The 23803-nt window shown below is 39.9% G+C and overlaps 1 protein-coding gene across 2 annotated transcripts in view; it reads left to right on the forward strand.

The window, feature by feature from the left end:
• The window catches only part of syt9b (synaptotagmin IXb), a 64824-nt gene that overhangs the window by 17366 nt on the left and 23655 nt on the right, over window positions 1–23803 (forward strand). For both annotated transcript variants that reach the window (XM_026172773.1, XM_026172774.1), the window contains 3 exons: window positions 13908–14083; window positions 17010–17227; window positions 17920–18460. In XM_026172773.1, the coding sequence (XP_026028558.1) occupies window positions 13908–14083; window positions 17010–17227; window positions 17920–18460 (935 nt within the window). The remainder of the gene's footprint in view (window positions 1–13907; window positions 14084–17009; window positions 17228–17919; window positions 18461–23803) is intronic.

Consider the following 23803-nt stretch of genomic DNA (forward strand, 5'->3'; position numbering starts at 1 on the left):
GGGCCTCTGGCAGGAACAGATCAGAACCAGCAGGCGCACGGGCCTCTGGCAAACACAAGGCAGACTGCAGCTGCACAGAGCATTGACCCAGCTCAGGCAGCGACAGCCGGATACAGTCCTCAGCTGGCTTCTTAATCTCCAGGGGTCCAGAGTCGGCCGGGGGCTGGGACCCAGCCTCTGGGGAGGCCCTGGAGTGCGTCACAGTCTCTGGGCTGGCCAGCTGTTGCGGACTGACAACTGCGTTATGTGGTGTGTCTCTCTGCTTGACATGAACAGGTGAAAAACAGTGCTTTTCCGGTTGGATGGACTCGACTTGTAATACAGGCGGAGCTGGTGAAGATGGTGGCTGAATAGGTGGCTGAGCTGATAATAAAGCTGATGAGTCTCTTGCCAATTGAGCTATTGACTGAGCTATGGATTGTAACCAAGTGTCTAATAGGTCTGGCTGTGACTGTAATGGAGGTGGCGATTGAGAGGCTAACAGAGCTAGTGGCTGCTGGGCGGCTAACTGAGCTACCTGCTGGGCAGCTGGCTCAACAAACACAGCCCCGGAATAAACAGTCATTCGAGCTGGCGAAACAGACGGAGTGTCCTTTCCACTCACCACAGCCGGCAGTTCCGAAGTCCTAATCTCCGGCTGTGGGGCGACGCGCCGACGGCGCGATCGTCGCTTCCTCCCGGGCAAAACCTCCGGCGGGCCGGGCAAAACCTCCGGCGGGCCGGGCAAAATCTTCACCGCCGGGCTGGGTTGGGAAGCGGTAGCGGCTGGTGGGTGAAGGTGCAGCTCGTGAAGGATGAAGTCCTGTGCGAGCGGGTGAAGAGAGTCCAGCAGCCAGGAGTGAGCAGAGATGAGCTGCTGTAGCCTGGCTTCTACGGCGTGGTGAAGCTCTTCCTCCTCATGCTCGAGCCACAGGTTGACCAACCTGGAAACTGTGTCGATCACTTCCTCCCGAAACTCCTGGGACGGCGCGGATGCTGCTGGGTCCATGTTGGTCGGCTCGTACTGTCACGGCTGGCGGAGTGAGCCGTGTGGAGTGGAGGAAAAGGAGGACCCAAAATGCAGCAAACTGATGATACGAGTGAAGTTTATTTACACGGTGGCAGTGGCAAAAACAGGCAATGAAGCACGAGTAATGACAAACCTAAACTGGGAGAAACTAAAGAGCAAACCTGAAATCTTACAAAACGGAGAGCGGAGCAGAGAGGACCAGGATACCAAGAAACACAGACGAGCCGACAACGAACACAGACCGACACCCACTAAATATACCCACACAAGGTAATCAGGTAATCACACACAGGAGGGAAGAACAGCTAATACACCTGGGGACCGGAGGAGACAAGCTGAACACAATAACAACAGACACAGACCTTCAGAACAGAACAGGAAATCCAGAACACGAGCCTTCAAAATAAAACAGGAAACAGACTGATGTACAACACAACACGGGGACATGAACAGAGCACCAAGGACAGACACAGGTAGGGCTGACAATACACCAAACTTCAGGTTAACCCTAACTAATACAGATCAGAAAAAACGCAAAACGCTGGGTCAACGACCCAGGACCATGACAATGGGTGACATGTCCGGTGAGTATGCTGGCCATGCAAGAACTGGGACATTCTCAGCTGCCATCTGCCCTGAACAATGTGAACAATGATTCATCCGTGAAGCGCACACCTCTCCAACGTGCCAGACGCCATCGAATGTGAGCATTTGCCCACACAAGTCTGTTACGGCGACGAGCTGGAGTCAGGTCAAGACCCCGATGAGGACGACGGGCATGCAGTTGAGCGTCCCTGAGACGGTTTCTGACAGTTTGTGCAGAAATTGTTTGGTTGTGCAAACCAATTGTTCCAGCAGCTGTCTGGGTGGCTGGTCTCAGACGATCTTGGAGGTAAACCTGCTGTATGTGGAGGTCCTGGGCTGGTGTGGTTACACGAGGTCTGCGGTTGTGAGGCCGGTTGGATGTGCTGCCATGTTCTCTGAAACGCCTGTGGAGACGGCTTATGGTTGAGAAATGAACATTCAATGCACGGGCGACAGATCTGGTTGACATTCCTGCTGTCAGCATGCCAATTGCACGCTCCCTCATTGCTTGTGGCATCTGTGGCATTTTGCTGTGAGACAAAACTGCACATTCCAGGGTGGCCTTTTGTTGTGGGCAGTCTGAGGTACACCTGTGCACTACTCATGATGTCAGATCAGCATCCTGATGTGGCACACCTGTGAGGTGGGATGGATTATCTCAATATAGCAGATGTGCCCACTACCACACATTTGGACTGATTTGTGACCACTGTTTGGGAGGGATGGTTATATTGTGTATCTGGAATGAATTTTAGGTCTCTACGTCCATCCCATGGGGAATGGGAGCAGTAACAAAGGTGTTGCGTTTATATTTTTGTTGAGTGTATGTATATATATATATATATCTCATGGATATTTAATGCTCAACATTAAATATCCATGGTGAGGCAGCAGAAAGCTAGAAGACCTGAACTCACAATACAAACAATTTCATAGATCATAGACTTACTTACTTACTGCCAAATTTTACATTAATCTTTGGGTGACTCCACAGATGTGAAAATTTAATGTTTGTCTTCCAATTTTCAACTTATGAACTTAACTAGAGAGACACTGCAGTTTTCTCGGTCAGTTCCAGTTGACCATCCAATGACCATGTGATCAACCAATACAGATTTTTGACTACTCTGATTTTAATTCTGAGAACTGCAACTAACAACATACACAAACACATTTTTTTGATACAAAATATTATTTTAATGACAAATGATTCAGCATTACAATTTCTACCAAACTGCAATAAGTTATGAGATCTTCTCTCCTTTCAAAATAAAATGCTCCGCTACTGGAAAGATTTAAAAACTACTAACTGAAAATGAGTTGCTGTACTCCCACCTTTACCTCACATATTTTGTCTTACCAAACAAAAGCAGAACCAACAGTTCAAAAACAAAACAATGGTCAGTTATTTACATAATTTTCCAGAAGCATATTTTTATATCTTACAATATAACGACCTGGCTGATTTCTGTTCCTGACACTGACGATTAATGGCCAGTTATAATTTGGTCAGATGAGCACATATCAACCAAACACCTGACCAGTCGACCCCGAGACTATAGTCTTTTTGGTTAAAACGAAAAGAATTTAAAGATCAACAGATGATCAGAACTGATCTTTCTTAGAAGATGAAAATTTGTATCAAATCACATGGATATTTATCCAACCAACTGACTAACACTGCCTCTATTCAGCTAGCATGTGTCAGTTATATACAGATATTTATAGACGAAGATATTAAGCTTCAGTGTAGGACGCAAAAATGCTCTCCTGGTGATGCTTACATCAGTACAATAGTGTAATTGCAGGTTATTGTCTGCGTAGGTGTGCTGGATAGTATACAGGACTAAACAGAAATCATCATGACAGTGTTTTATGTGCCCCTGATTGGCGTCTGCTCTGTACAGAGACTAAACAGAGGGCGATAATCAGATTTCTTCAGAGGCATAGGGACCTTGGTATCCACTCTTCACCACTAATGCATGCAACCACAGAGACGGTAATGCACCGGAGGAGCAAAAACAAAGCCAATAATAATGAGCCAGAGTAGAAAGTCCCCTAACAGTTAACATCAGTTAGAGTAGTGAATGGCAGGCTTATTTCACAAGAATCGGCCCCACCTAGATTCTACCATGTGCGCTTCACATTACTGTAACGTCTCAGTCATTTTGGGCTGTGGAGAAAATTCAAATGTTTCCTAAAAGATGCCCATTATTTTGTGATTCTACAGCCCAAATTACCAAATAAGTCCAGGCAGCCCGTGTGATACTTAGGTGATAAAGGGTTAAGGTTATTATCAGGATGTATAGAGCTGTTAATGAACTGCAAAATGAAGCAGAGAGAGAGAGAGAAGGCTATGTTTAGACAGCCCTGTGTCTTAAAGGATTCACATTAAACATGATTATTAAATGGTTTGTAGAAAGATATGTCTGATCTACTACAGACCCAGTCTCATTTATATTAGCACCCCCAAATCAACCATATATAATGTACCACTTCCTTTTAAAAGGCTCTGATTGCAAGCTTGTTTCAGCCATCACATAACAAAGACAGATAAAGAGAAACTTTGCATACTGCGAGGCAGAGGTCCTGATTAACGAGGTACTGCTTAGTATACAGTTAATTTGGTCTCACAAAAGCGACATTCTCACAAGATGTGGACAGCTTCAAAGAAAGAAAGGAAGAGGTGGAGAAAACAAACAATACAAAAAAAGAAAACTTGGAAAAAGTTCATACACTGTGTAAAAGCTTTGTGGTTTTGAACAACTGCTAGTTGAGCCATGCTTCTATTTGGATTGTGCTATTAGCTATTAGCTGTTTGTTTGCAGCCTCTGTTAGTCTCAAAGCCTTTTAGATACTTTTGTAACCACAAAAATCTCTTGGATGGAGTGTCATGAAATTTTGGACATCCAGTCAAATAGTTCAATAGCTGCAAGATACCTGCAAGACACAAAAGTCTGTACAGATATTTAAGGGTTTGTTAGCATGATTCTTAGGCTAATACGCTGACATTTCCAGAAAAAAATGTATATTTAAACATTGCATTATTCAATTTCTGTACAGTGTTTGCTTAACAAGGGGTAACGTGGTTTATATGTACATGCAAATGTGAGTGACTGTCAAAATAACGTATGTTAAATTAAACATATGAAACTGGCAGGAGCATTCAAGTCTCAAAGTGCTGGAGGCCCTCTTTAAACCTCAATTTCTGCTTATTCTGAGCCTCAAAACAAGTCAGCCTTTCTGAACGGTCGGGCGGCCTTAAGTGTTTTGCTGATTTAAACAACGCCTCATCAAAGAGAGATTTAGTCCAAATCAATAAAAGCAGCCATCTGTGTGTTCACTTTGGGGTTTTAAGCTTCAATTGGTTCAGAGGCAGGAGTACGCCTCCGCCAAGGCTTCTATCAGGACAATCCATTTGCATTGTTGGGCAGTGAAAATCTAACTCTGATCTCTTCTGCTGATGTGCTTCCTGTTGGTAAAGCATTCTGTTTCACAATCTGAAATGCATTGCTTTTTTCCACCATTTCCTGTGCAACGAGTGGTTGATGGGACTCGTGAAGATGCCTTGTGGCTCATTTGCAATTAAAAGTAATAAAGATGTATCCAAATGGCACCTTTCAGGACCAGATTTGCAAAGTGCTTGTCATTAAAAGCATCCAGTGAGCAACAAAACAGCAACCAACAAAATCAGTTTGTCAAAACACACCAATCTCTTAATTACTCTTACTATGGGTGTTAAGCTGTTGCCAGGTGCATAATAATTATCATATTTAGCCATTTGTATTAAGCATGAGCCCTAATTCTTTCATTTCCATCATCACTGTTCCTCTTACCATGGCAGTAATGCATTATTGGGGATGACAGTGGATCCAATCTCATCTCTGCTGACTATCAGAGCTGCTTCTATTTCCACTTGAAATACTTTTTTTCTATGAATATCTGATTTTCAGCATGTAGCACCTCTGCTTTTACTTCATGTGAATGAATTTACTGTAGAATATTAATGGCCTCACAGCCTGGAATTCTTTGAAACCTTGCATTCAAACAAAGGTCTAAAACACCATGCATTTCTTTTCTTATTCATTTTTAACTAAATGGCTGAGGCAACATAGACATCATAGACAGGTATACAGAGCATAGACAGGTGGACATAGACACATTCTAAAATATTGTTTTGAAGCCTCAAGATGAGCGTTTCTGTTGTCACCCTATTTGTTCCAAAAGTCGAGATTTCAGGATGGTTGAATGAACTGACAGTGAAACTGCGCGCTCACTTGTCTGCCCTAAAGTGTTAGTGGTCAAGAGTGCAGTTTCATAGCACAGGTAGTTCTCTTTTTTGAAACATGAAATGCTCAATAGTTGCAAAATAGATTCAATTTTTTGTTCAATTTGACCTAAAAAGAGCGACTGGGCCCAAAGACTTGGCATTAAAAGTGTTTATAGAGATCTCAGTCTTCTATAGGAGCAGTGGTATTTTCTTTTTAAACCACAGCTATCTCCATGCAGGCTTTTAGGCACTTTTATAGTGGCTTCAATTTAACTGCATCCATGTTTTATACTGTAATGTCAACTTTATGTATCTAGTGTCTAGAGGCACTTATATAGTATATTTATATACTATTTAAATAAAGTGCATATATAGTATATAAATATACTCTGAAATCCTTCATGTTTTTCTTTCTTGTCTTCAAAATCATGCAGTCATTTTTTGCAAAATCCATTAACCTATCAATTTTCTACCACTTATGCAGTGATACTGAATTAGGCATATTCAAGCGTGCATTTTTTCAGAATTAAAAAACAAAGAAAAAAATAACATATGAGATAAAGTAAAAGTCAGGGTGTGCTACAGAGTACCTGTTAGAGTGTGCTCCATGTAGCAGAGCCTCTGTTCTCACAGCAGAAGCCTGGGTTTAATTCTGTCTTCCACCGCAGGCCATTTACTGCATGTCATCCATCACTATCTTACCTTCTGGTTGTTCAGCTGTTACTATCTAATAAAATAAAATAAAGTCTTTAAAAAATATTAGAAGCAAAAATGGAAGATCAATCCTGTCTAGCTACTTTATTAGTCAAGCAACACAGTGGCTGGAGTCATCCTTCATTGTAACTTTTTCCAAGGGAAAATGAACACAATGTTGTCCAGATAATGACTTATGAAGTCTAATTCTGACAGGAGGAATAAATATATTAGCCTAGGTATGAATTAGGCTACAAAGAGAAGCGGTGGGCTGACAGGAAGCATGTTGTACTGCTTTAACATCCACTTCTGCACTGATTGCACTGATATACGCCACCCCTTAAATCCCAGCAGCTATTAGAAACTTTTTAGGTGTACCTGTAATTCCTTTATGTATAGTCACATAAAAAAAAAAACCCCTAGAAACCACAACTCAGACAATTATATTAATCAGAACCTCTCTGACCTTTTTTTAATTATAATTGTCAACTTCCTTTAGTGAGGAGTGAGCTTACTGATTAGTGGAGCTCCTGAATCTAATTAACTGCCACCAGCTGTATAGAGCTGATGCCTTGGCGCGTTGATTGCACCCTGCACGAGAAGCTGACAAGCTGAGACACCCTGTGGCTTTAGAAAGGGCTGTAACAAATGTAACTGGATGAAACCACTAGATCAAAGAACAACAGTGTTTTCAGTATTTAAAAAAAATTCAAATATTGAGCAGAAGTGGGTTTGGAAGGAACACGGTGAGCCTCGAAATCTAACACGGTTGATCTGAGTACAAAATAAAGATATTCTGAGCTGCATTGTGTTTCAGTTTTTTTAAAAGCAGGATTTTGGGTGTGAAATATCGAAGCAAATGCATCACCTATTTGGCACATCAAAGCCAGAGCACAGCAGAACAAGCTGCACGCTTTGTATTTGTGCCAGCTGAGAGCATAAGCCAGGCACTGTGTCGGGGACACATATTGTAGATCATTTTTTTCTGCTTTCAGTTCATCCCAGCTGCTTGCAAAGTGCAGAGCTGCGCACAGGAGGACTGTGTTCTACCTGCCTCATTTCACAAATCATAGTGCTGACTCTGCTCTACTTCTAACGTCCGTGTAATGCAGAGCTTTGTCGACACATTCAGAAAGCTTTATGTTTTACCCGTCTTATTGTGACATGGCATGTCTTTACTGTTGTACACCACCACACTGAATTTCAAGTGAAGCAAATAAAATGGGATTAAAGTGCCTTGTCACACCATTAATTTGTTAATATTGCATGGCATTAAGTGGGGATTTTTTTTACGTTGTCCCTCTATTTTCATAGGTTCAAAAGTAAGTTTTTCCATTATAATTTGAGTGTTGAATTTAATGTTTAAGCTGGGCGTTCATTTGATAGGTGCTCATGGGAACGTGCAGTTCAAAGATGTCTCGAATCATATGGAGGAGGCTAAAAAAAAAAAAAAAAAAAGCCTTTTACTTAAAGAGCAGAAACTTTTAAAGTATCTAAATCCACATTTTTTAACTAAATAATTAACTATTTTAGTAACAGGTTTTGCTCCTTTTCCTTCTTTCGGCACCATTATGTGATGCCATGGTGGGTCGCCCAGTTCAACTGTATTTATATAGTGTATCAGTCGCCTGAAGGTGCTTTTATATTGTAAATTAAAGCCCCAACAATCACATGTCGGCCTCTGAACAAGCTTAGCAACAGTGGGAAGAATAATTCCCTTTAAACAGAACCATGCTTGGGGGGCAGGTGGGCTGCCCCTTTCCTTCTCGCCTACATAATGGGAGGTCCCCAGCAGACTAGGCCTTTTGCAGCATAACTAAGGAAAGATTCAGGGTCACCTGATCCAGTCCTAACTATATACTATAAAGCAAAGTTTTAAGGCTAATCTTAAAAGTAGTGGGAGCTGGCTCTGCCTTGCATTTATAACTTTATCTCCAAACTGATCAACTGGACCTGTTCCTCTGATGCACTCACCTCTAGTCTTGTCCATCCTGGGAACTCACAATGAAAATCTTTTTCATCATCATCAATACCATGTTCAGCTCTTCCTTAATGTCTGTATCATCTCCAAGCAATACATCATAGCAGGTTTCACTACCTTGCAAACCTTTTTCAGTCTTGCTGCCATCCGTCTGTCACAAATCACACCTGACAGTCGTCTCCACCCACTCTGCCCAGCCTTCACTCTCTTCTTCACCTCTCTTGTGCACTGCCTGTTGCCTTCGATGGCTGACCCTAGGTATTTTAACTCATCTACTTTTACTACCAGTGACAGGCTTAGAAAAAAAATTAAAAGCACTCACTTGGAGAGTCAAAATTCAAAACTCAGAGGCGCCTTTGTGATTGTAAATACAGAGGATTTACCCACAAAATGTAAACTGTGACTAGGTTTTGGTAAGAAAAAGGTCAAATTAGGCTTTAAGAAAACTTTTTTAAATGCATGTCCAGTTCTGGAGAAAGAACTGCTCATCGTTACTGAAACTACCAGAATCATATGATAAAAGACAGTAGGGAGAAGGAAAGGTTTGTGATCTACAGCACATCATCACGTCATCTATCAAACATGATGAAGACAGTGTTAATTCATGGCTGTCGGAGGAACTGGGTCACTGGGATCATGATGGAAGTAGCAGAATTCTTGAATGTATAAAGCTGTTCTGTTTGTTCAGATTCAGGGGGATAAAGTAATATGACACATGGATAATAAAACAAAACATAGGGGCAAAAATAAGTGGTAAATCTTAAGATTGCTTAGATGAAAGCAGTAAAGAAATTAAATATGTGCTTATATTAAACTCATCAACAGGATTCTTCTTATTTCCTACTTATTTGCATTCAAATTTCAGCCTTGATTAAAACTGCAGGGAGTCTGGAAAGTAAAAAAAAAGATAAATTCTCTTTAAAATGGTCTTCACTGTCACAGCAGCTTATTCCTTCAGTGTTTGCGTTCTGCAAGCTGAAAACCTCCATGAGTGAAAGTGTATTTGCATCATGCATCTTGCACAGTGATATCGTATTGATCTAATGTGGCACTAGGTATAAAGGTCAGCAATATTAACACAGCGGGTAATGAGTGTACTAATGTCTGCAATCGACATGTTGGATGCAACCTATCCCTACGTGATGCTACAGTGATGTGTTATAGCCGTAGTGAAGGTAAACAACAGCAACAACCTGATTGAAACTGGCACAAAGTTGATCCTGAGCACATGGTGACCATGTTCACATTCACTGGCTTTGTTGAAGAAGCCAATTATAGTTGTTGCTAAGGAAACCATTCAGAACTGAAATCTCTGTATCTTGCGCCACTTAATGTCCTATAACCTGACTCGATGAAGGTAGCATCTCCAAGGTAAATCATTAGTTGTGTAGCATAATTAACCAGTGTGCACATTCTTTTTTTAATCTATATTTTTGGGGGGCATTTTTGCCTTTACTGGATAGTGACAGTGAAGACAGACAGAGGGGAAGACACAGCAAAGGGTCACAGGTCAGACATGGGGAATTCTGGGCAGGTGGTCACTTGCTCACCCACTAAGCTAAACCAGCACCCCACTGGGCACTTTGAATAACATAGGTACATATGGACTTTATGAAAGTGATTTTCCATTTGTCATGATACTGCTTTTATTCCTAAGTGATTACAGTACATAACTGTTTTTTGATTAGGTATCAAAATACTCATTTACAATAACAAGCCAGTTTACATCTTGTTAGTACTGGGTCGGACTCCCCTTTATCTTTAGAACTGAGACCTGGTGACTGTGGAGGCCATTTGAACTGACTGAGGTGGCTGTGGTTTAGATAAAAGCACTGTATGAATGCGTGTGTGATTGGGTGACTGAGACTTCTAGTAAAAGCTCTTTTAGCGCTCAAGTTGAGTAGAAAGCTGCTGCCTAAGTATCCGTCCATTTACCATTGCCATGTTCAAGAAATTTGTTTGGGATGATTTAAGCTTTGTAACATGGCATCCTGTCATGCTGGAAGCAATCATGCAAAGCAGGGATAGACATGTTCAGCAACAATACTCAGGTAGGTGTTTAAGCAATACTCAGTTGGTACTAAGGGGCCTAAAGCATTGCCAAGAAAACATTTCCTACACCACCATCACCATGTTTATGCCAAATGTTGACCTTACAATCCAAATGTGTAAGCAGAAAGTGAGACTTATCAGATCTTCTATTGTTTAATTTTTGTTGAGTCTGTTTGCTGTGCTTCACAGGAATGTCACCGGGTGTGATCATCTGCTGTTGTAGCCCATCTTCTTCATGGTTTAACATGATGTGAATTCAGAGAATTCTGCATACCTTATTTGTAATGAGTGTTTTGTTGAGTTACTGTTCCATTTTTTTCTTGAGAACTGCTGCTCACTGGATAGTTTCTCTTTTCCAGATCATTCTCTGTAAATTCTAGAGGTGGTTGTGCGGGAAAATCTAGTAGATCAGTTGCTTCTCAAATACTCAGACCAGCACCAACAACAATGTCGGCGTTCAAAATCACTTAAATCACCCAATGCTTGGTTTGAACACGTCTACATGTCTAAATGCACAGAGTTGCTGGTGATGAGGATGGTTAGATATTTGCATCCAGTAGCCAATAAGCGTGAAATAAAAGCTTTATTTATAAATATTTATAATAAAAGACTAATTATATGTATTACTTAGAAAATATGGGGTGTTGTGTGCAAATCACTTTCACAGTGTGAAAAAACTCATCTAAATGTTTTTCAAAACTTCAGGATGCTGTTTTCATCTGTGTGCTTAGAACCCGTTTCTGCTAAATTGATTTCAAATATTTCTACATAAATCATTCTGCAAGGCTGCTTTCCTCAGTGATTCTGTATAAAGTAAAAGTAGAAGTTGAAATAAGTTGCACAGTAAAATGCAAAGAAAAACATCAAGTACTAAACTCTAATGGCATCCATAAATTAGCTGATCTAACCCTGGTTTAAGCATTCTCTGCTGTACTGTTAAGAGAAGCTCTTAGCTCTGCTTAGCAGGAACGACAAATAATAAACACTGTTAAAGAAGAATGGGTTCACGACCACAGATGAAATGTAATATAAACATGGCTTTCGGCAGCTGTTAAAAATGTAGAACAGATTCTTGCTCATGTGATGGCATGCCACTGGTACACAACTACTGCAGACATTGTGAATGCTGAGTTTATCACTGCTATTGTTCAAGCATAATCAAGGCTGCAGGGCATTGTACTGAGCAAGGAGCCTCAAAATTTCAGACCTTTGTTTTTGTGCGAGTTTGATTCAAAATGACTTGCAGGAAGAAAAAAAAAGAAAAAAAGGAAGATCCAGAGCGCTCAGTCGTGTCTCTAAGTTTTCCTCTTTAAAGCATCTTATCTCAGCAGACATTCTTAGCCAAGCTTTTAGATGAGTTTGAAAAGGCTGCTTCACAAGAAAGAGGTATCAACAAACATTATCTCTCTGAAGCTACAGGGTGCTATTACCTAGCAGATAAGAGGCAAACTCTCTCCTTAGCTAATGGACGACAACATTTTATCCAGTTGTCTCAAACGTCCATCAATCACTACTGCAGTCTGGAAATAAATATTGCATATTTTATGTGGTCCATACAGATGGAAATACAGAACAGATGCCCTGTAAATAGAGGGATACACAGGGATATTACAATTTTTAATGGCTGGAAACAGCACTGATGAGGACTGTGAGACAAAGAAATAAACTTGTGGCCAATAACCCTAAAACAATGAGTGAGAGACATTAAAATGCATTGCAGTGCGGAACCACAGTTTGGATAATCATTCTCTGTGGGTTTGTCACAACCAGAGACCCTTTCAAGTTTGCTTTAAGAACTGAAGCATTTGCGTCATTGTTTATTTAATGCCCTAATTGTTAATTTAACAATTGTTAATTTAATTGTTAATTTAATGATAAAAATGTAAAACAATACCTAATTTGACAATTTCTGTTTGCACAATGGAACCCACCAAAATCCAGGTGTTTCACATTAAACCTCCTCATTGACATTCGGTCTGAATTCTAAGATGCGTAAACATGTAAATGTTGAATAAGCATGCTCCTGGTTATGGCTGTTTGGACCCTGTACAACCTTCTGTGCTTTGGTTTCTGGGTCATATTCAGAGCCCCTCACTCATGCAGAAGTCCGGTCAGTTTGTCAGATATTTTCCCAGCACAATTTGAGCCCCTTAGTACGAACTGAGCATGACTTCAGTGCCACAGCCTGCCTGTTTATTCAGCTAACCATGTAAATTCCTTCATGACTACAGTGTACCATGTCACAAAGCTCAACTAGCCAGTTTCACCAGGGAACTTGGTACTAACTAGGTGTGCCTAATGAAGTGACCAGTTAGCATAGATGTGTACAAGTCATGTAATGTGATATAAGATACGATAATACACTTGTGCTTATACTTATGTATACAGTTGTTTGCCTGTATACATTTTCTGCAGCTTCCGTTGGCTCTCAGTGGCACTCCCGCTACTTTATGTAAGCTGTATTTTCTTAAAGCATCTTTTATTTACTACAGCTTCAAAGGCAGCTGGGCTTTATTTGAAGCAAGCTTTTGTTATTATTAGTATGTGATTAGTGTATGCAGTGTATGTATCCTCCACTAGACAAACTCTCGTTTTTCAGCATTATGCTGTTAACACTAATTCAACAGTTCGGTGTCCATTTCAAATTAAAAGCCCTCTTATGTTTCTGTGCATTCAACAGACCAGGCAGTGTCTGGCCACAACACATTCCTGCACATGTTTTCCTGACTGTAGGTTATTTGCAATTATTTATACATTGGTTCACCTGCAAAATATCCATCCATTGCGCACCTATAATTATGTGTGTTGCACTGAAAGTGTCAGTTGTTAGATTTGTGCATTTGGATTTTTTAAAAAAAGAATGAGTGACATCTTTCCACATTTTCTTCTATCTATTCAGTTTTTAAAACATCCTAATAAGAGGAAAGATTATATGACTGTTGAAAAAGAATTATAATTAATAATAATTATTTATTAGAATTAGGTAATAATTTAAATGGGTCATCTCTCCCTGATCATTTTTTCCCTTTCAAGATTGTTTAGAATATTTTGATGTGGCCTTTTAGCACCTTATCAACATGGTAATGTATCTCTGTCTAATTGCTGGGATTTTTGGATAGTTCATTAAACATATTTTTTCTTAAACTTTAGCCTACTATGAGAAAATGTTATATTTTCTTCTTTAACTTTGCATTCTTAATAAACACAGTCTGTCCTCCGTAGGGAGCTTGGTTTATCTGTGCCAGCATTTTTCACAGGCAAAGCTGCGTTCACCGTTCGCTGAGCATCTCCGCCTCCTTTTTCTCTTCCATCTCTAGATGTATCGGTGAGCCTGTTGTCTCTGCTGGTGACCACCTGTGGTCTGGCTCTCTTCAGCGTCTCCCTCTTTGTCTCATGGAAGCTGTGCTGGGTGCCACTAAGTGGTCGTTTCCTCCCAGATGTCCTCAAGGGGGCACACTTCTTGGGAGGAGACCAACAACCTGTCCTCACAGAGGTAAGGAGGAAGAGCAGGGTTAATTACTTGTATGAGCAACATTTAGTTTTAATGGGAATATCATGTAAACAGAAAGGAGCAGTAAAAATCATTTTTTTAAAGAATACTTTTCTTTGAATTTGCCAGTATTGAATTTCACAGTACAGATGCAGATAGGAAACCAGGGGTCACAAGAGGATATCACATGCAACCAACGTCATATTCGGCCAAAATCCAACCCGGTTGTTACAGTGATATGGTCTGCATCTTCGACAACCAGATACTCCAAAAATCTCCAGTGAAAATTGTATTTCACTTTGTCTTATTGCCGCTTTTTTGTATGTAATCAGTCTACTTGCACTGCAAGATTACTCCTAAAATAATACGGCCTTTATAGAATATAATTTATATAAAACTCTTATACAACACAGTTTAATACTTGATATTGTACTTATGTTGTCAAACTGTAATGATGTTGTTAGATAGCCACTGCCAAATTAGAATTAAAATCCATTTTAAAGGTCATACTACAACCTCATACTGCAATATTTAGAGCTGCTCAGCTAATTGGTACACGATGATAACCTGAACTGAAATGCTGCTGATTGCAAGCAGGTGTCATCTATACCATCAGTGTCGCTTCTGCAGCTCTGCTACTGCCAGCCATGTCTTTCTACATTGAGTTTACCTTTGACAATTATAGTCACAGTTGTGCCAGTGTAACAAACGGGGACACTAAAGCGGTCGCGCCAGAATGTCGTGCTAAAAAGAAAGATTCTTTAAAATACAAGGGGGAGCAAGCGAGTCAGATACCAAGGGCACAGAGATGAAGCAGGTCTGATCAGAAACAGTTTATTACTAGTCCAGAAAACACCAATAAAAACCACCCTTAAAAACACACACGATAGAAATATTATTGACAGATAAAGCCCCCCCAGCTAAAACCCAATGCTAAAGCTAGTAAAAATACAATTCTCTACATTTACTAAAATCCCCTGATGTAATGTCCCACAACCCTGGATGCATTATGGGTCCACCAGCAGGCCAGAGATTCCCTTGCATGAGTTGGGTCCATGCCAGCCCTGTCTTAGGCCGACGAGGAGGAGCCTCCTATCCCCCCTCTTGTCCACTCACTGGGCCCACCACATCCCAGCCCAGCTTCCATTTCACACCGGAATCCTCCACGCGATGCCACCATGGATCCCCTCGCGTCAGCACCCTGCAAATACACAAATAGGGGCCAGAAAACTCGTCCCGGAAGAGACCCTGGCTTATAGCCATGGCAACCCTTTCCCAGCACAGCTGCACCCAGCATATGACAGTGGGGAAAGCGTTACTCACATATGCCCATGTGCAGTCAGTCCACAGTGGATAAAAACCATGTCACATAAAACACTAAAAGCAATAGAAACAGAATAAAACCATGCAAATAAAACGACACTCATAAATAAACACTAAAAATCAGAATAAAACCCATATACAAGATATACACAAATTTCCACTGTGTGACACCAGCTCACATGTGGCATGGAATGGAAATACCCAGGTTCTGGGATCAGTGCAACTGCTGTACTTTTTGCACATTGGCAATAGACAGATAAGCTGGAAAAGTTGAAAACCCTTTATAAACCCATCCAACTTTCTCTATAACTATATAACTAACTATACTATGTTGGAATTTTTGCGTGAGAATGCAGATACCCAAGGTAATGTATAAAACGGTTCAGGGCTACAGCTATCTTCTTATATATTCTAGATATTAAAAATGTAATGAAAAGCATAAATTATGTAATGCTATTGCCATGATATAGATATGACTATGAAAAGTGGTTTGTGGTCTACTTTTGCTGACAAATGTGTCACATCCAATCTCTACAAAACAAACAACTCACATGAGACTAACCTGTTAACATTGGTGCTAACGAAGAAGCACACGTGTCATGCACAGGTACAAGAAGCAGTGTCTCTGAGAGTCTGCTCTTTTGAATGTTTTGTTGGGCTTGTTGAAGCTGTTGGGACTGGGCAGTGTAACCTTATCATTCTTCTTGGTCTGTAGAGTTTTTTCACTTAAAATAATTCCAGCTCTACTCAACTTTTACATGACTAAAGATCTAATCACCCAGAGTGATCCAAAATGTCCTGTTCTCTATTAATGGCCTTAAAGAGAGAACTTAGTAACATAATTTTGCATCTGTTTCAAGCAGTTGTGCTATTTGAACTATGTATAATTATACACACAAACAGGAAGCCCTTTTTATAATGTGTATTTTCTATTTGACTGGGGTTTTCTACTTGGCATTGTACTGGTGCGAGTACACTGCCACCACTACTTTCAAATTGTGTACAAATTTCATCCTGAGTGTTTGTCGTCTGAGCTATGTTAGCGCAAAGGGAAGCTAAAACAATTGTTTGCTTAATCAATCAAAGCTACAGTCAAAAGATTTGCTTCTTTTTTGGTGGTTGTCTGCCAACTTTACATCGATGATAAGATCCCAGAAACTTAGGAAAGACTTACTGGACTGTCCTTGACCTATTTTTCATTTCATCTAGTTCTAATGCTAAGCTAACAACCTTGCAGATATCAATCTCTTTATTTGATTGTTGCCATGCACTTATTTTTTTTACTTATTTTCCAAGAAGGGCAGTCTTTAGAGCTTCATATTATAACATTTTAACCATGATTAGTGGCAGTCACGCTACAGGAATAAGTCTACAACAGAAACACATCATGTTTCAAAAAAGTACATGTCTTTTAAAATTTTTTTTATCTTAAAATAAGAAAAAGGATAATGACTCAAGTATTTAAAGAGGTGGAAGCATTTCAGGTTTAAGGCACTTCTGTTTAAAAATACAGCCAAGAAATTAATTTAACAGTCCAACTAAGCATTCCCACATTATATTTTTTTAATAGCATGCAGTAATGCAGACACTGATGTGTGCTGTGCAGGTGGACGGGGAGGAAAGGGAATACAGTGAAGATGGCTGTGTGAAGGAGCCTTCGGGGCCCCCTTCGGGTGTGCCTGTCCCGGAGTCGGCCTTGAAGATAAGCCACACATCACCTGACATCCCACTGGAGACGCAAACTAAGGTGGAGAAAAACCATGCTCACACTCTGGCCAGGGACAGGGTTCAGAGACAGATTACTGAACCTACCTCTTCTGTACGGTAAGTAGTTCTTAAAACTGTTGTCCAGTATTTAGTGTTGCTGACAGGTTAAATACAGATGACAGACAGAGTTCAGAGATTCTTAATTAGGAAAGTGACAGTATACATCAGGGATGTGTGCTACAAAGCAAGTTCGGGATATCCAGGATATCTTTTTCTTAACTTTCTTAACTTTTTCACTTACCCTGTTGGTTCTTTCATACCAAATGTTAACTTCCAACGTGACATCATTCATTCAACTAATGCCAGGTGAAGCTTCACATCAGCTGTGATTACACTACGACATCCTTAGCATAGAAATAAAGGTGTTTTTAATATTTATTGATGCGTATCTGGGAACAATAGTTTGTCAGAACTACAGGACCTATTACTGTCAGTGAAACTATATCTTTGGAATCTTTAAGGAACGGTGACAATATTTAGTTTTTTATATTTTGCTCTCATTTCTCAAAAATAACTCCCTCCAGAACATTTTACATGTGCAGTATAAGTTATCAAGGAAAATTTGTACCAATCTTGTAACACTGAAAATGCAGGGTTAGACCTTAAGTTAGCCTGTTAAACCCAAAATCCTACTTTGTAGTACAGGCCTCAGCTGCTAGAGAACACAGTAGATGCAAAGATTTAAGAATATATTTGCTGAATAATTTGAATTGCCTTATATACCTTCCAATTACACCACTTTGTTACAGGCACAACTCCTTCCGTCGTCAAATGAACTTATCCAATCCCGACTTCAACCCTGCTCAGTTCCAGCGCCAGGAGTCTTTGTCTGGTTTGGGTCGGATCAAACCAGAACTTTACAAGCAGCGCTCAATAGATGCAGAAGATGGCCATAGAACCTCTAACTGTGGGCGCCTTCACTTTATCCTTAAGTTTGACTTTGACCTGGAGCAGCTGATCGTGAAGATCCACAAGGCCCAGGACCTTCCTGCCAAGGATTTCTCAGGGACCTCTGATCCTTACGTCAAAATCTACCTGCTGCCCGACCGCAAAACCAAGCACCAGACCAAGGTGCACCGGAAGACACTCAACCCGGTTTTTGATGAAGTGTTCCTCTTTCCTGTGGCGTACGCAGATCTGTCGAATCGTAAGCTACACTTCAGTATTTACGACTTTGACAGGTTCTCTCGCCATGATTTGATTGGCCAAGTGGTGGTGGACAACTTCTTGGATCTTTCCGACTTTCCCCGGGAGACAAAACTGTGCCGGAACATACAATATGTAACCTCGGTGAGAACTAGCTTCTTTACACTCTTTGACTGTCCATTTTACTCTCTCTTCGTCATATTAAGGCCACATTTATTACATTTACTAAACGTTTTATTATTTATTGTCAGTACCATGAGACTTGATGGCGAGACCGACACTATCTGTAGCTCCCAAAATCCCTTGTCTTTTTTTCAGTCTGTAACAAATCTGCTCAAACAATCAAAAAGAGCAAGAACTCCTGTAAAACCCTGTTATAACAGCAGAGGGAAGGAGATAAGTCAGCGGACTTGTATCTCATTTCCCCTCCAAGTGGAACTCATCTGTGGTTTCAAGAGGCAAAGACATAAAAATATACTTAGACACAGTTAATGTTTAATGAAACCAGTAGGGAACACTTGGGGGTAGTGACCCAGATCTACACATAAGATTAGGGTCGGTTTGACAGAGATACAGTGACACTGTCTATATTACATTATTCACTGGAATAAATCTACAGCATTGGTACACAGAGTAACTCAGTTAGGAAGTTAGATCCTCCTATCAGGGAATTTGTTATATCTTCCCTCCTTGTTGAACAAGAGTTACAGTATGGGATAGACATTTTTGTTGTTGTTTATGGGCAAATAGTGTCAGATCACACTGATTATGAGCAAATGTAATCTGTTTATGGAATCGTAATGGGCGGACTAGGATTAAAAGACCGTTCTGCATATTTAGTCATTTGTAAGTGAAGCATTGCTTCATTGTGTACGGAAGTTTAGAAGTTAAGCCTTACACTAATCATTGAACAGAAATCATAGCATTTATTCCTCAAAACATACTCAAAACAAACTAGTGTATAATCTGATTTTTAGGCTGGTGAGATATGCAAATAGATTTAGCAGAGTAAAAACTCCAAATGAGAAATTCCGTGTTTTATTTAAAGCTGGTATCAGACTTTATCTTCATATTAGTCTTAGTCACGCTGCTGTAATTAGGCCATTTGAACAAAGAGATGCTGAAGTCAGGTAGACAAGTGAGTCAAGGACAAGGGTGGAATAATTAATTTCGTTTTGAGCCTGTAAACAATTTACAGAATAAAAAATAGGCCAAGGCTCTTGATTATGGATGCAGTCGATGTTTTCTGTGCTTTGTCTTTGTAATGACATATCCATTAGTCGTACAGAAATAGTTTGTGTTTAGCACAATAAAACACGCAACCAACATGGCGGTGATGCTATACACCTGCAAAACATAATCAGTTGTCATTGTAAGCTTGCTTGCATGATGATGTTTGCATTTAGCTCAGTTAGCAACGCCTCACTGTTACCATACGAGTGTAGAGGTTGTTGTGCGCCAAGTTGAATAGATGCACTCAGGCAGGTAAACGATGGCTGTAGCTTCTGGGTGTGAAAAGTGATGCTTGTGCAGAAATGCTTTAAACCCCTCTTATTAACTATTCGTAAACTGTTTACTGTAACATTTCTGTAATGAAGTGCCTTGATATTAGTTGTTGAGGTACCTTGCTGATGCATTTGTAGTCAAACCATTTACTTTTTCCCTTACCTCTTGCCGCAGCCCTTTGCTCTGAAACCAAAGACATGATAGTGTGAGTTACATTTTTCAGTTTAGTAGATTTTGCCCTGATTGCAATTCCAGAACCAAAGTGTCCACCAAACAGAACATGTCCTTTTGTCCTATTATGCAACTCCTGTATCAATTGAGCATTCAGTGCAATTGTGATTTTTCTTTGTTGTTTCTGTTCCCTTGTCTAATAACTGTTGCAAGCAGCATTTTACATGCAAATGATTAATTAAGAGTGTTTACATAGCTGAAGATGGTGTTAGACTTGTGTTCCTGCTTTTATCTGTGATTCTGTTTATAAAAGAGGCCCATACGTTTGCACGTCTTTAGAAAAGCATCTGACAAATACAGTGCATATGAACATGTGTGCCAAAGTGTCAGGATTGTGACCACCACTCAGCCTAATTTTGAGGCTTTGAAACTTACAAGGCCAACGCAGCTGCTCCTCATCAACTAATTAAGTTCAAAGAGAGAAAATGATCGTTAGCTGGGCCAGCGTTAAACCAGTTCTGACCTGTTTGTGCCTCGTTAACTACAGTGATGTGAAGACGCAGTGGGACAACACTCCCACCTCATAAACACACACATACTAATCTCGTTGGTTCACAAATATTGTTTCCACACTGCGCAGACTCAACAGCATTGCCAACTAAATAAGGTCAGTCTAATTGGGTCAGGCCCTCCTCTGAGACTTTCAATATGTGATGTATAGCTGTCCTCTCTTGTATGTCCAAGTCATAAGGCGTCCACTTTCTAGATATAATGCCTTTTTAACCATCCACCTTAACACCATAGATAAAAATGGACACTGACAGACATCTCCAACTCTGCATAGTTTACCTTTACCTTTATTTTCGTTTTAAGCAAGAGGATATACAGTATAGTTCAAGATGTCAAACTCAATCATACGTGAACTTTAGTTATAATGAAACAGTGCCATTAATACAGGTTCTATTTGACTGAATCACCTGTACTTCAAGCTGCAAGGCTGAATTAGAAGTCACTTTCTATTTTTTGAATTGGTGAATGGGTTTTTTGAACAAGAACACCAACTTTGGCAGATGGATAGTTTGGATTGGTGAAGCTGTATGTGGTCGTTATTAGGTTGAGTTTGGTTATCACTGAAGTATATTTTTAACCTGTGTCACATCAAGTCAAGAATAGACCAGAAAGAGCCCTGGTACTATGAAAAAGATCACACTCAACACACGTAAAACAACGGACATGTCAGCCTCTAGAAAATGAATGAAATCAACTGGTAAATGGATACATTTAAACACAAAGGCCTCCATCACATAGTTTATATTGTGTCCACTGACTCAACTCTCTGAGAGCCACTGTCACACAGTGGGTAAACAGAGAGGGTAAAACTATCTCACTCTTGCTTATCACTAGGAAATCATAGTTATACACTATTCTATCAATTTACAGTGGAAACCGCATTTTCTATTTTTTTAATGTGACAAGAACAGGAAGAGAGCGAGATCATGCTGAGTTGCATGCTGAACATTTTGTAAATGTTTTCAAAGTATTTTCTCCATATATCTTAATATGACCCAATCTGACTTTTAGCTGGTTAAATTTCACAGGATTAAAAAGGATTTTTGTAAAGTTGCTCGGCAGGTCTTTTATTTTTATTTTGCTGCATTCATGTCAATTTTGTAAAAAATTAAAAAATATGACGTTGACGGCTTGTACAGCAAGTAACGTTAATCCAAACTGTAACTTGAGTCTCTCTTAGCCTTCAGATTAGGCGTCCATAAACGAGGTTACACGTGTAACTGTGCTTCTCTGTTTCCAGAAAGCAGTCAAAGCCCAGAAATCTGTTAAAACAATCCCATGTTTTTATATGCATGCACAAAATACATAGATAATGATTGTTCTCTCTTATTTTTACAGAGAACCAGTTTGATTACTCAGATTTGTGTCTGCACAGCCATGTGAGCGTCTCAGGATTTTAGGTCTATGAGGGAGGTCTAAAGAAAAATATAAAGTTTCTATTACCTCTTTCACTATCCCCAGCAGAACTAGGTTACCTCCCTTGAGGTTACAGATTGGGACCCCGTGTTGGTCTTCTCACAGGGTCTGTGCATTAATCATGGCTCTTGGCAGTGAATGAACCCCTAGCCATTGCAGGCCATATGCACTGGACTCTAATGCATACATGTTTCTGAGTTGCATGCTTATAGACATCAGAGCCATGATGTCTATAAGTTATGGTTATGTATATAAGGTTAGGCATAAAAGCAAATTCTCAAGATCTTGAACCTGTTACTCTAGCATGTTGATTTTTAATTAAAATTAACATATTTCTAGAGTTTTTATAGCCCCAAGCAAGTAATAGAAAGATGTTTTGTGAATTTGTGTCAGAGTTATAACACTTGTTATGTTGTTGTTGTTGCTGTTAATGTGATTAATTACTGGAGCAGCTTTTGAAATCCTACTCTGGAATGCTTTGCTGGCACAGGAAGGAATGCAGCTTCACTTTGTCCTCTATTTTTCAGTAGCACTGCAAAGGACTTCAGTCATATTAAAAAAAAGATATTATACATACGGGGATTTTAGCGATGATGAATTAGGAAAAGGTTAAAATGGCCAGATTATATATCAAGACGCATACTTTTCGTTTTCATCAGTGGATTACCAAATGGGTGAAAAGGAAGTTCTGCATAACATTGTCCTAAAACTAAAAGCTTACTGACTGAACTGCTTCAGTTATTTTGGGAGTTTTGTCTTTACTCATCTCTTTTCACTTTCTATGTGTTTACAGACCACTCTGCATTTAATCATAAGTTATTATTTATTTCTGGATCCCACCCTCACCTTGAACTCAGATGGCCCCGCCCCTCCCTGAGCCTAGTTCTGCCGTAGGTTTCTTCCTGTTAAAAGGAAGTTTTTTCTTCCCACTGTTGCCACATGCTCTTATGATTGTTGGTTTTCTCTATATTATTGTTGGGTCTTTACCTTACATTATTTTTATAGAGCGCTTTTCTACTCTCTCAAAGTACTCAAAGCGCTCTATACAACATGCCACATTCACTTTCTTCTAAACTTTGAGTGCTTCCTAACCAGGGATTGAACTGGTCAGTAGGTGACCTGCTCTACCTCCTGAGCTACAGCCACCCCACTATTACCTTTACATTTAAATGTAATAAGATTTTGAAAATTCATGTTGTCCAGCTAAACTATACTAATGGAAACATAAACTGGAACAAAGAGCTAAGACTCGAGTTCCGAAAGAAGAAGAAAATCTGATATAAACAATAAATAACTAAGAACAAAACCAAAAAGTAGAAAAAAATTTAAAGCCCAAGAAAACTCAAAATTCTGGGTTGGGGACTCAAAACCTTGACAAGCCCTTTCTATATGTTATCTGCATTTTCTCCCTTGAGCTATGCAGCTTCCTTGAATTATTTGCTTTCCAGCAGATGACTTTTTGCCATATAGACGTCTCTGTCCTCTTTCTTCTTAGCGAAAGATTTTTGGGGACAGCAAGGACAATAAAGAGCTCAGAGCCACTGTAACCTGCAGCGTCTGCAGGGCCAGTCAATACTATTGACTGCAATCTGCTTGGCCTGTAATTAGGACAATGATGAATGGGGTCAGCATGTACATTCAAAGTGTGAGTGTGTGTGTTGTTAATTCAGTAAAGGAGCTTTCCATTTCCCGACAAGGTCCTTTATCCATAATAATGGCATTTTTCCTGATTCATTATAAGATTTCTACGTTTCTTAAGTCTTGCTGTAAAGGTATATGCTTTATACGTACATGTACAATGTATTTATATTGAGACAATAAGAG

The sequence above is a fragment of the Astatotilapia calliptera genome, chromosome 7 (genome assembly GCF_900246225.1).
Source record: "Astatotilapia calliptera chromosome 7, fAstCal1.2, whole genome shotgun sequence".
In the NCBI taxonomy this organism is placed as follows: Eukaryota; Metazoa; Chordata; class Actinopteri; order Cichliformes; family Cichlidae; genus Astatotilapia; species Astatotilapia calliptera.